Here is a 16,080-nt window from a genome sequence, read left to right on the forward strand (position 1 = left end):
TCCAAGTTGTTGTCTACAAACACATAATGGCTGCCGGCCTCGTGGAGTCCGGCTTTTGGAGACAGAGGCTCAAGACCGGCAGCCCACAGGCTGCATCTGCCCAGGGATGTGTTTCATTTGGCAGGCAAGGTTTTCCATCTTTTGAAAATCAGTTCCAACATTTATAGAATCGAGTGGTTTCATAAGAATCCGAACGCCCAATTTCTCTGGAAAACCAGGCAGTACCGGGCTGAAGAAGGTAGAAGGGGCCTCAGGAAGAAAGGCCCGCCCCTCAGGGTTCTGGGGGCAAGGGTGGGCAAGTGAAAACGTAGGTGGGCAGAACTCAAAGCATGGGGAAGCCCAGAGAGCCACAGACCCCCAAGCGCTCACTGCCAAAGTCAGCTACACTCAGCCTCAGCCGCTGGAGGCAATGCTGGCTGCCCACAGTGGCCCCAGTCCCCACTACTCCCTATAGCCTCACACCAAAAGCCTTGCGGATGCATGTTCCTCACCAGCCCCTGTAGGCATTTAGCTGGGAGCCTCTTAGACATACACAGGCACAGGCTTCACAAACACACCCGATCCACAGGCCTCCTTCCCCGTAATCTCCTCCACCTCCCCTCGCACTCAACCTTCAAGGACAGGAAATCCACTGACGTCAGAATTAAAGGCGACCTCCTGCAAAGAGCACACATATACCCAGGAGGACAGTCAGAAACTTTCTCTGTGGGACCCCTGCCAATGGCAGGATGTTTTGTAAAGATACGTTGAATAATTGACAATCTATCTGATTTGAGTAGCACTTTTATTGCCACACATCTGCTTATCCTTTTACTACATCCGTACAAAATGCCAACACATCAAACTCTGGGGAAGCATCCTCGTAACTTATTCATGAAGAAAAAAATCGTGTGCGATGATGAACTTGAAACGACATAAATTGTCATTTTTGCTTTAAATATTTGTCCATCTGAACTGCTCCATTTAAAACTTAACACACTTTTTAAAACTATTAATATTTGATCCACCCAAAAGACCTAATCTGAAGCTTCAGTCTTTCCCCAAATCCAATATAGATCTGATTTCTTTAGGCAATTTCTTTTCTTTTTAAACAATTTTTTAATGTTTATTATTTTTGAGAGAGAGAGCATGTTTGTGCGCGCATGTGTGCGCTCGAGTTGGGGAGGGGCAGAGAGAGAGGCAGAATCCGAAGCAGACTCCAGGCTCCGAGCTCTGAGCTGTCAGCACAGAGCCCAACACGGGGCTGGAACTCACGAACCATTAAGATCATGACCTGAGCTGAAGTTGGACACTTAACCGACTGAGCCACCCAGGCAGGCACCCCTCTTTAGGCAATTTCAAAGCCTATTGGCAAGGCAGCTGAACTATTTTTTTTTTTTATTCTTTTTTAACGTTTATTCATTTTTGAGAGACAGAGGGAAACAGAGCGCAAGCAGGGGAGGGGCAGAGAGAGAAGCAGACACAGAACCTGAAGCAGACTCCAGGCTCTGAACTATCAGCACAGAGCCTGACGCACGGTTTGAACCCATGAACCGTGAGGTCATGACCTGAGCCAAAGTCGAACGCTTAACTGACTGAGCCACCCAGGCACCCCAAGGCAGCTGAACTTTATAAGGAGAGAAAAAATTATCAAGAATGTGATTACAGACTGGAAGAAATACCTGCTTCTTATCCTGTGTTTTCTTAAAATCTTCACACGCTAGCCAAAATAAAACATTTTCTTCACTGAATTCCTTTTTTAAAAATTCCTGTGAGTAAAAAGAAGAAACAACATCAAGCAGTATTCCACTTTAACAACAAACAAACAAACAAATAATGTGTTTCTCTCCAAGGACTGGTTTGGCAAAATTCAACAAATGACTATGGTGCAGTCACCCTGCGAAAAACTCCATCCTGAAAATCAAAGTGCCTGTTTAATGTTAAAGCTAGAATTTCATACGCATTTGAACTTAATGACTTTGACATTGTGAGGAAGAGTAAAAATGAAGCAAGAATCTAGTCACTAAGGCTAAGCTGGCAATAAATTACCAAAGAGTAAATTAAAGTGGGAGATATATTAGTTCCTTCCAGACAGTGTTTAAACAAAGTACATTCCTCTAAAATCAGCCCCATTTTTTTAAACAAAAGGAAAGAAAACCTATTAAGCATGTCTGAAAATGCCACGATGAAAACGATTTTAAGTTGGAGGTGAGTTTTCGTTTGGCAGACGCTGGGGAGTTAGCAGTACACCCTGTTATCCCGCTGTGCGCAGGAAAGCGTCCTCCGTGAGATCCAGACAGGGCTCGCAATGGCCTGGTGTCCGGGAATGGCAGTAGACCAGCCCGTCACCCCTCCCTCGGCACCAAAACAGGGACCGACAGCATCAGGGCTTGCCCTGACCTGGCCCAAGACTTAAAGACAGGAGTTGGTGGGACTCAGGCAGATACCGGGCATTCTCAGAAGTCACATGCGGTTCTTCTGACACCTGGGGTTTCTGCGAGCCAGAGCAGCTCTTTGTCGGCAGGACTGACACTTCCCATCCATCCACCCTCCTCTCTGGGTTCAACCTCACTTTTCTAGCTGGTGTCCACCCCTCTCACTCTATTAATAATGAGTCCTGGGAATCCCCAATGCACAAGGAACAAACCTTCACATCAGAGAGACCCAGACCACCCCCTCCCAGGTGTCACAGAGCTGGAAATTCTTTGTAGATTCTGCCAGCGAGCACGGTACCTCGTCCCCATCACCCCTACCCGCTCCCATCCAGCCAGATGAAAACCAGAAACAGTCTGTGTATGCCCCTCAGTTCTGGTCCATGGCCATCCAGGAACTTTGGCCATGACAACTGAGAAGTCCTTATTCTCAGTGTTAAACAGTGTTTAACATTTTCAGTGTTTAAAAAAAACAAAAACAAAAACAAAAACCATCCTGCGTTTCCCCCACAGACATCTAAACTTCTTCGTGGGTTGCATCAATCCCGGTCAACAATGAAAAAGGCAAACCCTAAATCTTTTCACGCCTTCTGGGTCTTCAAGCAGATTCTCCAGAGAGGCTGCCCATTTGGCTGTGCTCTTGGGGTTCTGGTGGCTGCTGCTGGGACTCCCATCACTGCTGTGGATGTCTGCAAAGCAAAGTTCAGGATGTGTTTGTGGCTCAAAGATACTTTCATTTTAAAATACCTGCATATAATGGTCATCAAAATCATCATCATCATCAAGATCATCATCATCAAATATATATTATGTGCCAGGATAATTATATTCTAGGCACTTAACCCAGGGAAATCATTCCAGTCCTGATAATGACCTTATGAAGTAGGCACTGCCATTTTCTCCATGTTACAGGTTAGGGAAACTGAGGCTCAGAGCAATGACAAAAGGGCCTTGCCATTTTCTACCACTCTCCATCCATCCTTCCTCCATCCACATGACCACTGGCCAACCCTCAGGCAGCCCTCAAGTCTCATTCAAGCCATCTTCCCAGGGACCCCAACTCAATGGCTACTCCTTCCCCATTACACTTTGTGCACAGTCTTGTAATTATCGTGCTGTGTTGTGATTATTTGTACGACTGACTCAATCGTCTGAAAGCTTCTGTATATCTTTACCTTGAATCTGCAACATGTGGCTCATTGCCTGACACATAAATAAAAGTATGTACCAGGGCTGGGATGGAGTGGGAAAAGGGAGCACTGGCTGCAGGTGCAAAATTTCAGGGGGTTGCCCCCCCCCAAAAAAAACCTCAGGCATGAACATAAATGGTATTTTCATGCATGATTTTGAAAAATCAAAATTAATGGAAAGAATTCCATCATGAGCAAAATATCAAAATTTTAAATAAAGACAGGATGGGTATTACTGATTTTTTGTTTTGCCTCAGGCTCCAGTATGGCTCAGCATCACACTGTTCCTCTGTGTGTAGACTGAATGAATGAATGACTGCACCTGCACATCTGATGCATTCTCTTCCTCAAGACACCTGCAAAGTCCCTTGACTGAAGGAAAGGGGACAGGGGACCTCCAGCTAACACACTGTGGCTACTCGCCTGAGAGGAAGTGACAGCACAAACATGCCTCGTTCTCCAGAGTTTGGCCCCTTCCTGGAGTCAAGGAAAAACCATGGAATGCCACTTCGGATGGGCCCAGGTTCCAAACCCAGTTCGGCCAATTCAAACTGTGTGGTAAGGGGCAACATTCTGTGTGGAAGGTAAAGATAATCCTCCTATCTCTCCCATTATCCAAGGACTAAAAGAGGAAGCACACCAGCCATCTAGAAGCTCACACTGCACTCTCAACAAACGTTAATTCCTCTCTCCTCTTCCCTAAAATAATGATCTATCAAGTGAACTATTTTTATACCTAATATTTTTTTCTCCATTGCCTTTTTGTTTTCAAAGTAGAAACATGTATCTATAAAGAAAAGTTTGAACGTAGGAGAAAATAAGCTTTTAACTAAAAAATCGGCAAAGCAAACCATTCGAAAAGGATAAAGGAAAAAAAGTCTTATGAATATTAATTGCTGCAAATAGCCAGGATGCCATACAGTTTAAAATGTTTTTGCTTTTGTTGTTGTTGTTTTTAATGTTTATTTATTTATTTTGAGAAAGAGACAGAGAGACAGAGAGCACACAAGCAGGGGAGGGACAGAGAGAGAGGGAGACACATCTGAAGCAGGCCCCAGGTTCCAAGTTGTCAGCACAGAGCCTGAGGCAGGGCTCGAACTCACGGAGCTGTGAAATCATGACCTGAACGGAAGCTGGATGCTTAACCAACTGAGCCACCCAGGTGCCCCTCACATGTTTTTGGAGGGAAGTCATATCATGATACATTGTACTTAATAGTAACTCAGCTTCCATGATCTTTCATGTTCTATTGGGGATCAACACACGTGTTAATTTCTCAAGCAGCTGAGACTGTCTCCCAGCATCTGGGAAAACTACCTGGATTTATTTTATTTATTTATTTTTAAAGTTTATTTTTATTTATTTTAAGAGAGAGAGAGCAAACAGGGGAAGGTGGGGGGGGGGGGGGGGGGACAGACCCCAAGCAGGCTCCTCACTGTCAGGGCAGAGCCTGATGCAGGGCTTGAACTCACAAACTGTGAGATCATAACCTGAGCCGAAATCAAGAGTCAGATGCTTAACGACTAAGCCACCCAGGCGCCCAACCACCTGGATTTTAGACATTCACTGGCTGACTCCGGCTGAACAAAACAGAAGCCAGAAACCCCAGCTGGGCGCTGTGTTTCAATACGCATTGGTGATGGAGCACATAAGAGAATTATTTGGGACAAATCTATTCCTCTAATCGCGAAGCAAACTCACTCAAACACATCACAAATGGACCCGACGCTTCTCTAAAGTGAATCTTCAGTTCGTGGATATTAAATTAGTCCGCTGCTCTCTTTGCAAATGCTAGAATGGCAAGCTTCTAAACACTGAGTTTCTTCCCCACAAAGTATAAATCAAGTTAAAAGGTCATTATTATAAGAAAGTTCTGCAAGAGGGTTCATTCTGCCAAGCATTTCACCAATTTACGGTCCTGTCCTTGAATACAGCTTGACAATTTACTCCATTTCCTCAGCAGACCTTCTCTTAAGTAAATAAATGCAGAGACACAAGTGGGCTATTCCGGGAACAGTCTTAGGCAGCCACAAATTCCTCTCCGTGTCGCAGAACACCTACTTTGCCCATAAGTTTTCAACCTAGGTCTGAAAGGATTCCAAGACTCCTGGCATTCTTTTCAATAATAAACCAAACCACCCTTGGGCTTTTGCTGCCACACTGTCTTGAAAATAAATACACTTGGTGGATTCTCATGTAGCCAAAAGAGTTAACCAGATTGTCTGGTTAACTGAGAGAGAGGATATCTGGCCCCACCATGAGATAATTGTACCTCCCCTACCCTTTATTTCATACTCTAATCATTTGGCATATTAGGCTTCTGTGCCAGCTTTCACTTGAACAAAAAGTCTTAGAATTCAATGCCCACTAGTCTGGTCTAGTCCCCTTATTTTCCTTACTGGGAAATAAAGGTTCAGGGGGTAAAATGAACTAGAACTCCTTGATGGAACCAGTATTGGGACTTACGTGTGAAGGCAACTGTCCCTATAAGGACCACCTCCACAGAACCCCAGACTGCTCCAGAACCCGGAGACTTTGCAAAATAAATGGCCCTTCCTCTCAGTTCTCTGTGGGGCTACCACCTCCGTGCCACCAAGAGTAAAGGAATACATCTCCCACGACACTGTTACAGAAGGGCATGGAATTTCCAGAGCTGGCTCAGAAAGGACACCAAGATATAGCTCACTACTCTCCTTGGCCGTGGTTACTAGTGCCTGGCTTTGCTGCCCTGGACAGAGACAAAATCCGGGGCACCCGGGGAGCTCAGTCAGTTAAGTGTCAGACTTCAGCTCAGGTCATGATCTCAAGATTTGTGGGTTCGAGCCCCGCGTTGGGCTCTGTGCTGACAGCTCGGAGCCTGGAGCCTGCTTCGGATTCTGTGTGTCTCCCTCTCTCTCTCTCTGCCCCTCCCCAACTCGTGCTGTCTCCCTCTCTGTCTCTCTGTCTCTCTCTCAAAAATAAACATACATGGGGCGCCTGGGTGGCGCAGTCGGTTAAGCGTCCGACTTCAGCCAGGTCACGATCTCGCGGTCCGTGAGTTCGAGCCCCGCGTCAGGCTCTGGGCTGATGGCTCGGAGCCTGGAGCCTGTTTCTGATTCTGTGTCTCCCTCTCTCTCTGCCCCTCCCCCGTTCATGCTCTGTCTCTCTCTGTCCCAAAAATAAATAAAAAATGTTGAAAAAAAAAATTAAAAATAAATAAATAAATAAATAAATAAATAAATAAATAAATAAAAAATAAACATACACTATGAAAACCAATTTGACAATAAATTATATTTTTAAAAAACAACAAAAAAGAAAAAAATAATAAACATGCATTAAAAAACAAACAAACAAACAAGTTCCTTCTTGCCTTTCTGCCCACCTTCTGCCCCAACCACCCTGACCATAGGAATCTTCTACCCACACTGTCTGCCATGTTTTCTCACTTTCCCCTGAAATATTGGTTTGAATTTTTCCAAGAATTCCTGATTGTCTTTTAAAAGCCTGATGGAGGCTTCTGGCTACGCCTGTTTTTCTTAATCCTTCTTGATTGGTAGCAACATGCATAGATAGCTCTGGAGAGAGCAGCATTTGCATACTCCATTCATTTAATGATGTATCTCTTTTCCAAGTCATTATCCTGACCTCCAGCGAGACTGAGCAGAGGCCCGCCCCATTTGGTACTACTCTAGAGATTGCCCCTTAACTCGGGGTATTTCTACTCAGGGTCCCCTGCTCAGGAGACTTTCACTACTTCCCAATGCACATATGTAAAGGCGTCCTAAGATAAGTTCACCTTCAATGTTACAATCCGTCCAATAATTATAAGAAAAAGAAATAACCTCTCTCCATAGCAAGCAGGTTTACATCTGAACTTAAGAATAAAACAAAATCAAGAGTTCCCAGCTTCTCAACTCCTGGCACTTGGAGCCATAAAGGTGTAATATTCCCCCTTTGCTTTTTCATTGACAAAAGTTGCCAGTTGGGGTGGATTACACAAGAAAGCAAGCTTGGAATGCACAGGTGGGAAAAAACAGTCAAACATATTTTTCTAGCAGCTTTAAGATCACTCAAGCTAGTAACAAATTATTGCTGATAACATTTGTTTGTTTCAATTTTGTCCAGATCTGTTTATCTTTTCTTATTGTTTTTAGTTCACCTATAAAACATTTTTGCAATGGAAAAAAAATTTTTTTAATTTTTAAAAAGCTTATTTATTTTTAGAAAGAGAGACAGAGAGCAAGAAGGGGAGGGACAGAGAGAGGGAGAGAGAGAGAATCCCAAATAGGCTCCAGGCCGTCAGTGTGGGGCTTGAACTCACAAACCGTGAGATCATGACCTGAGCTGAAATCAAGGGTCAGACACTTTACTGACTGGGCCACCCAGGCACCCCTGGAAAAAATTTTTTTTAATCTCCTGGGCCCTTTAAAGCATTTCAGATCGGGGCGCCTGGGTGGTTCAGTCAGTTGAGCATCCGGCTTCCACTCAGGTCACGATCTCACAGTTCGTGGGTTCAAGCCCTGCATCAGGCTCTCTGCAGACAGCTCAGAGCCTGAAGCCTGCTTCGGATTCTGTATCTCCCTCTCTCTCTGCCCCTCCCCTGCTCGCTCTCTGTCTCTTAAAAAAAAAAAAAAAAAAAAAAGTTAAAGCATTTTAAATCAAATTTTTGTAGGCATAATACTTATTTCTCAATAAATTTATCTTCACACTAATCTATCATCAGCTAATAACAACAGTGAACACTTATAAATTGCTTATAGTGCACTGGGTACTGTTCCAAGCTTTTTCTGTGAGTTAAATCATCCACTTCTCACAAGGACCCTGTGGTGTGATTAATATTATCCCCACTTCACAGATGAGGAAACACAGATGAAGCGTGGTAACTTGCAAGGGTCACCCAGCTAGGAAAGGGGCGGGGGGTGGGGGTGTCAGGGTCCAAGCACGACCTTCACCATGAGACTCCAGTGCCATTTTTAGTTTTGACATCTGCCGGTCCTCACACTCACCAAGGCCAGAACATAGCAGTCTTGAAGAGAAAGATACCATCTGCACCGCGGGGAAAGCCTGAGAAAACTGAGAAGGAATTCTACGTAGACAAGAACCCACACGAGACCGGGCCAGCATCATCTAACACTCAAACACAGTGTCCATACACTCTCCATTTACATTTATGCGGTTCTATGTGGTTTCTGGCTTCAGTAAAAGCCAGTATTTCAAAGATACAGATGGCGGAGGCTGGTTGCTTGCAGCGTATTTTGTAATGCATTATTTATAGATGCTATGATGTCATATCTATCAGGGGCTTTCGCCAGACATTAACTCCTTGGAAATCCATACTCAAAAGGCATCCGTAACACTCATCGAAACTGAATGCTTGCAGCCTGGATTCCTGCTATTAGTCTGCAGGAAGGTCTGGGTAATTATCCTGCCTAGACAGTTTTCCCCAGTCAAATAATGTTCTAATAAAATCTCAATACCAACTTCCTCAAAGCAGAGTCAACGTCCAACATCAAAGAGTCTATCCTAAGTACCCCCCAAAACTTACAGCATCATTAAAGAAAACAAGCCAAATATTCAAGCCTAGGAAGAGGCAGAAATGTTCACTCCAAAATTCTAAAGTGGTTTGGTACAACACACACACACACACACACACACACACACGCACACTCACACGCCATACTCCCATAAATATTCAAGGAAAGTGCACCCCCAAGAAGCTTATTTAAAACTTCATATCAACTATGCCACATCAAACATATTACATTAAAAAAAAAAAAAAGACTTTTTCTTTTTTCCAAACTTAGAAGCAGAGAATCAGTTTGTTACAACTGGTGATCTATGTAAGGCTCCAGAGAAACTGGGTCATGGAAACACACTATCTAAATATTACTTAAGTGTTTTTCGGCTCCAGTATCTAACTTCTGAGAATAACTATCCTTCAAGCATGCAATTCCCTTGGTGTGGAGGTCTGCATGAATGGCAATTAGCAGAATATAATAACAAAAATGAAAAAGCTTAAAAATAATCCTACTAATAGCAAGCATCAAAGACCAGAGAGGGTGAGAGGGCTGCAGAGGGTTGGCTGGGCTCAGAAAAGGCATCATGGCATTTTTCACGTGAAGCCAGAGACCTCAGAGAAAGCTGACTGCTCAGGCAGTGCCTCCAAAGGTCACCTGTGCACCTGTGCCTGCACTCCTCGCTCCCCCCAGCCCCTGCCCTGCCCCACTGTCACCCGGGCAACACACAAGCTGAGGTCATCACCAAAGGAGGTGGGGGTCACTCCTTACGTTCCATGCTCCAGGGTCCACTTGAGGAGCTTCACACAGCCTAAAAACCCACTGCCTTCTCAGAGACGCTTCGTGGGAGACAGGCCAGGGGGCTGCGGGTCTCCTGAACACCCTTGGGTCTGGAGGAAAAACAAGCCTCCACATCCTCTTTTGAGTGGACTAAACAACAGATGGCCACTGGTTTCCAGTTTCTACCAGAGGGAAGGAAATAAGAACGCCAGACTGTTATTTGTAGACTCCCTAGAATCTTCACTTTCTAGGCAAAGACCCAGAAAAAATAAAATTACCCAGGAGCCCTATCCTGGGGGTGAAAATGAAGACCCTGTCATTATTTTCTTCACTTCCCAGAAGCCCCTGTGCTTCCCCTGAGGGCCTGACAGTCATGCATAAATGTGCCCTCACTCCCCTGCCGCCCCCCGCCCCCGCTGCCCCCGGCCCCTATCGAGAGGCAAGTAAATGACATCCCCCCACTCCAGGATCAGAGAGACTGTGCATTTCTTGAGTAAGAGCTGCGTCGTCCTCGGGGTCAGCAGTGCCTGGCGCTCACGGTCATGTTTACATTGATGAACGTTTTCTGATAGATTGGGGGCGAGACAGTGAGGATGACAGCTGTAAAAATAGCTGCTTGACTGAGCACTTACTATATCCTGTCTCAACTTCCCAGTGACCCGTAGAAGTCGGGCTCATCTTTGGCCCATTTTACAGAGAAGGAAACAGAGGCACAACGAGGTTCAATAAACCGGCTCCAAGGAGCAAGCGAAGAAGGAGACGAGGTAGGATTCAACCCCAAGTTGGCATCAGAGCCTGGAAAGGGAAGGGCAGTGACAGACGCAAGAAGTAAAAGGCGGGGCCCTCTTTCTCACGGAACTTAAAATTAATTGAGAAGGTGAGACCAGGAGTTCCCAGATGGCCGTCTGCCCACAATGCCACAGGCTGGCACGGAGTTTATTTCACTGGTTCGTGAAGAAATGAGAAGAAGGATAAGGAAATATTTACCAAGTGAGCTGTCTTGATGCAGTACGGACAGCCCTGGGTTATTCTTAGGAAAGAGATCATTATATTTATTTACATGGTACAAAATTCAAGAGGCCGAAGAGGGAGCACAGTAGAACAGGGCTTCCTCTCAGCTCTGTCCCTTGCCTATCCAGGGCCTCTCCCTAGATGCAACAACTTCTAGAAGATTCCTATCAGGACATTTCTTTTTAAAGTTTATGTATGTAAGTATGCATGTATGCATGTATGTAAGTATGTATGTATGTATGTATGTATGTATGTATGTATTATGAGAGAGACAAAGAGAGTGTGAGCAGGGGAGGGGCAGAGAGAGAGAGAGAGGAGATGGAGAATCCCAAGCAGGCCCCATGCAATCAGTGCACACAGCCCAACGCAGGGCTCGAACCTATGAACCGTGAGATCATGACCCGAACCAAAATCAAGAGTCGGATGCTCACCGGACTGAGTCACCCAGGCGTCCCCAGGACATTTCTTTACACAAGATTATATCTTTACTATTCAGGGTGTTAAAATGCCCTTTTGTTCATGGGATGATAAAGATGACTGATGATGGCTTTGTTTATAATGTCCTGACTGGAGAAAGGAAGAAAGGGAAAAAAGGAAGAAGGGAGACAGAAAAGAAAATTTAGCAGCTCCCCATTACATACATATATATATATATATATATATATATATATATATATACAGACATACATATATATTTCAGCTCTAAATATATATTTTTTAATGTTTACTTATTTTTGAGAGAGAGAGAGAGACAGAGTGTGAGCAGGTGAGGGGTAGAGAGAGGGAGACACAGGATCCGAAGCAGGCTCCAGGCTTCAAACTGTCAGCACAGAGCCCAATGCAGGGCTCGAACTCATGAACTATAAGATCATGACCTGAGCCCAATGCTTAACCGACGGAGTCACCCAGGTGCCCCACCCCAAATATATTTGAACAAAATGACCAAGTGGATCCTGAGCGAGGCCATGCAGATAGCTCCGGACTTGGGTCAGGGAGCTGAGTTCTCTGGTCTGTCCCCTCCTAAATGGGCTGCTTCTGTCAAGTCTCTGCCCCTCGGTGGCCTCCACAGCTGTCCAGGAACAGACAAAGTGGACAGGCTGCATTTCGGGGGCAGAGAGGGAGGGAGGCATGAGGCTGGAGAGAGCGGCAGGGAGCAGGGAGACCCAGGTTTGGGAGAAGACTTAGGACAGAGGACACCCTCGGGAAGCAAAGGGGCAGAAGTGGGAATGCCCAGCCGCCCAAGGGCACAGCAAGAACGGGGAAACGGGGCCAGGAGAGAAGGCGGGCCAGATGAGGGGTCCCTGAGCATCATGCAAAGGGGGCAGCACAGCTGACCCACGGGCACTCGGCAAGGCCTGGAGGGATGCGAACTGGATTAGAAGGGAAATGAGTCCCCAGGAGCCTGCGTGGGGCTGTTTCCTCCCAGTGGACGCCTCCTGACAGCTCTTATCAGGGAGCTGCTGCTGTCGCCTGCCCAGGCCCCCTCCGCCCCCACCGTCCCTCCCGGGGCCTGCTGCAGTGGAGAGCTATCTGAGGGAAGCAGAAGATACCAAGGAGAGTAAATTTAGTACAATTTAAACAGCAAGCTTCCGAGCCCAGCGCCTGAGGCGGAGGGCATTACTCAAGCCCAGCGGGGGAAGTGGCTCAGTTCAACCAGGAAGTCCCAGGAAATGGCCCCCCCAGGCACCTGCTTAGGTTCCCCAAATGCCTAACAGTGACAAAAGGAGACATCCGTCCCACACAAAGTCAATGAAGGCATAAAAAAAAAAAAAAAAAAAAAAAAAGAGCATCATTAGCACCAGACCCCCACCATCTACAAGCTGCTCTTCGCGGCACTCAGAGCTGGCGCTGACCACGTGGCTGACCACACTGGTTTAAATCAACACCCCTTCCGCGGCCCAGCCCCGCCACTCTGTCCCTGCGTTGCTCTCCCTGAACCCACAGTCCTGGGCCAGTGATATTCTGCAAGGAAAGTTTCCCTGGGGGGCCAAGACTGCCCGGCTGCTGGGTTGTTAAAACAAAGACGTTCAATTGCGATGCTGACTGTCACCTCTAAGTGAAAACTTAAGCCCAGCAATAAATCTGAAACTGGTCCCAAGGGTTTAATGGGATCATGTACAACAGGCCCCCCACCCTGGGGAGGGCCATGGTCTGCCTGGCAGGGTGGGGATTCCCTCAACGGGTCACCCCTCAATCTGCTGGCAGACAGAGGCTGTGGCTTTGGCTTTGCTTTTCAGGTGAGTAACATCATCAACAGCATAAGTGGCTGTGAGGGGCAAAGGGTGGTCAGAGTCCCTCAAGGGGTCCTTGCACTTCGGTGGCATCAGAATCACTGGGGGCACTTGTTGAAATGCAGCCTCCTCTCCCTCCCACCTTGGGTTCCCAAGACTGAACCAGTGGGCCCAGGGTGTGGCCTGGGAAGCTGCATTTTATTGATGCCCTCCCCACCCCCAGGTGGCTCACGAACACACTTTGAGAAATCTCAGAAAGCAGAATAAGGAACAGCATTTTGAGCCTCGGAATTAGGGGTTAGGAACTCCAAATCCTCAGCTTGAAGAGCCTGTCTCCAATACGGTTTTGCTGAAAAGCAGGAAAAGTCTATAGTAGATGGTTCTGGGAGGCAGGAGTGTAGCCGGGTCCATATCAGGGGTCTGCAGGAGTGGATCCAGCACTTGTGGGGCTGAGAGCTTATACAATTTGGAGAGCCACTTTAGGAAAAACAATTCAAAATGCCAAATAAAAATGTTGCACAGGGTCTCATGGATCACTTGGCTGGCTTCCCGGTACCTCCACCCCAGGCCCACAGTCCCCCCTTCTCACTTGACTCCTTCTTTTCTCACTGCTGGATGGTGATGCCCAAATGGCAGGGCCTCATTTGCCCTTTCCCATCAGTGGGGCATACTTTCAACCTAAAAATCCTAAGGACATTGGGCTCTTAGAGGTCAGGCATCAAATACCCATCCATGATGCTTAGCTACTAATCTTTGTATTTGTGACCGATCCCTATTTCATAAGGCTGAAAAGTTGCCGCCCTATAAGAGGTACACTCCACTGGTATCCCTAAAACTGCCCCAGTCTTTCTGGAGTGAACCTACACACATATAACACCCTCTCTCCAAAACCATGTATGCCCCCAAATGAGAGCAAAGTAATGAATAACTCAGGCAGAGAAGTTCAGAGCAGCTCTGTTTATCGTAGGAAAGGGGGAAGCTAACCATTATTATTCATTTATTACGTGCCAGGCAATGCACTGGGGACTTCATATGTTTTAGTGTGTTTGATCCCACAACTCTATGAAACCCACCTTACAGGCGGGAAAACAGACACAGAGGTGTGCTAGTAAACCAGCTCTCCTGCGGGGGGAGGGCAAGCTTGATTTTTAACATTTGTCGATTTCCATGGTATAAATACCCACCAACAGCCAATTTCAAGCTATCCATGACTTAGCAGCCAGTTCTCAGATTTCCCGATAATTTAGCAATTGGCTCAGAGGTCAAGTAACTTGCCCAAGATCACTAAATGATAGAGTCAGGGCGGGAACCAGGAGTTTAACTCCAGAGTCCAGGCTCTGACTACCACTCCCCAGGCCTGTGAATACTCAACAACAGGGATCGGCTGAAATGAACCCCCACAAAGGAATCCTCTGACCCTCAGACAACATGGCAAGATTTATGTGACCACTAACACTAATACAAGCTCTTTACCATGACCCTATGAAGTCCTACTTTATAAGGATTGTCCTGACTATGAATGCAATGATTTGCATAATGGACGGGAAACCAGCTCCATGTAAGTGCTCAAAGAGGGATAGCTATTTTATTCCCATTTTGCAGGTCCTTATCTGCACTGACACAAAGTTTCCACAGCAGTGGAGGTGGGATTTGGTCCCAGCCTGTCTGGTCCCAGTTCATCCTCTTACCTGCAATGTCCTTCATAAAATATGATAGTCAGTGAGAAGAGGACACGGACCCAACCAGCACAGACTCTTAGCACCATGAAGAAGTCAGTTTGGGAGTGGAACACTGCAGAAAAGCCTCCCAACTCCAGAATCAGGCAAACCTGGGTTTCAGATTCTCCATCGCCTCCTAAGTGTGACTTGGGGCGAGTTACCTAACGACTCTTGGCTTCCGTTCCCTCCTCTGGAACGTGGCCAATACCAGGAGACAGTACCTGTCTCATGAGGTCGTCCTACGGGTGGAGAGACAACACAGAACTGGGTGAACAGAGACCCGGGCCCACATGATGAGCTCAGAGGGGCACAGCTATTATTCTGCACAAAAACGGTAAGATGGTTGGGATCAAAGGCATGGTCCCGTCTCCACCGTGGATTCTTTGTCCTATCAAATTGCTCCGAATTGTGGCTCAGGCTGGTCCGTTGGGACAGCCAAGCCCAGTGCACGGTAATGTCAGCGCTCCCCGGCGCCAACTACAGATGTGCATTCTCCACCCTGCTGTCCACCCTCCTCGGCGCGCCCACATTTGGGCTCCGCAGCGCAGAACTGAAGGCGCCGGGCAGCCCAGGCCCCGCTGCCAGTCCGGTGCCCCGGGGGTCCGGTCGTGCCTCCTCTGGGCGCCGCGCGGGCATCATTCGCAACGACGCCCGCAGCGGACAGAGAGGCAGAGCACTCCAGGGGAGAAGGGCCCCGCGCGACGTTCTGCTTTCGGATCTAGAGCCCACACTCCCTCCAAAGTTTGGGGTGTTTGGGATCTCCTTTCTCCTCGCAGACCATCACTAAAAAGAAAACTGCTGTTGTTCCCCCTTTTGTCCAAACTTCCTCCCCGCAGCGCCTCTGGGGGGGGGGGGGGGGGGGAGGGGGGGGGGGGGGGGGGCTTTGCGCCCCCCCCGCGGCGGCGGCGGCCGCAGGGACGCTGGAAGGAGCGAGGAGAAGTGGCGCGGTCCGCGGCGACTCTCGTCGGGTGGCATCGCCAAGCCGCGCCCGAACACAGGACGGAGGGAAGGATGCCCGGGACCCCGGGCGGGCAGCGGCGGCCGAGGCGGCTCCTCGGGGGCCCCGAACCCCAGCCCGCCGGCCCGGGAGCCGCTTACCTGACGGCGGCCGCTTCCTGCTGAGCCGGCTCACGGCGCGGTTAAACATCGCCGCGGTCGCCCGGGGAGGAAGGAGGAGCGGCCGGGCGGCGCGGCGGCTGAGCCTGAGGACTGAGGGGAGGTGGAGGCCGAGGAGGAGGAGG

The 16,080-nt window shown here is 47.7% G+C and overlaps 1 protein-coding gene across 2 annotated transcripts in view; it reads right to left on the reverse strand.

Moving 5' to 3' along the window:
• Positions 1-16,071, reverse strand: part of RGS10 (regulator of G protein signaling 10) — a 41,893-nt gene extending 25,822 nt beyond the window's left edge. The window contains exons 1-3 of one of the 2 annotated variants that reach the window (XM_040486605.1): positions 15,938-16,071; positions 2,982-3,100; positions 1,662-1,748 (exon numbers count right to left, since the gene is read on the reverse strand). In XM_040486605.1, the coding sequence (XP_040342539.1) occupies positions 1,662-1,748; positions 2,982-3,100; positions 15,938-15,986 (255 nt within the window). In that variant the 5' untranslated portion in view covers positions 15,987-16,071. Of the gene's footprint in view, positions 1-1,661; positions 1,749-2,981; positions 3,101-9,870; positions 10,021-15,937 lie in introns of those variants that run through there. The other variant, XM_040486606.1, reaches the window with a different exon arrangement.
• Positions 16,072-16,080: the final 9 nt, after the last annotated feature.

This window comes from Herpailurus yagouaroundi, unplaced genomic scaffold, assembly GCF_014898765.1.
Source record: "Herpailurus yagouaroundi ecotype Mexico unplaced genomic scaffold, PumYag 163, whole genome shotgun sequence".
NCBI lineage: Eukaryota > Metazoa > Chordata > Mammalia > Carnivora > Felidae > Herpailurus > Herpailurus yagouaroundi.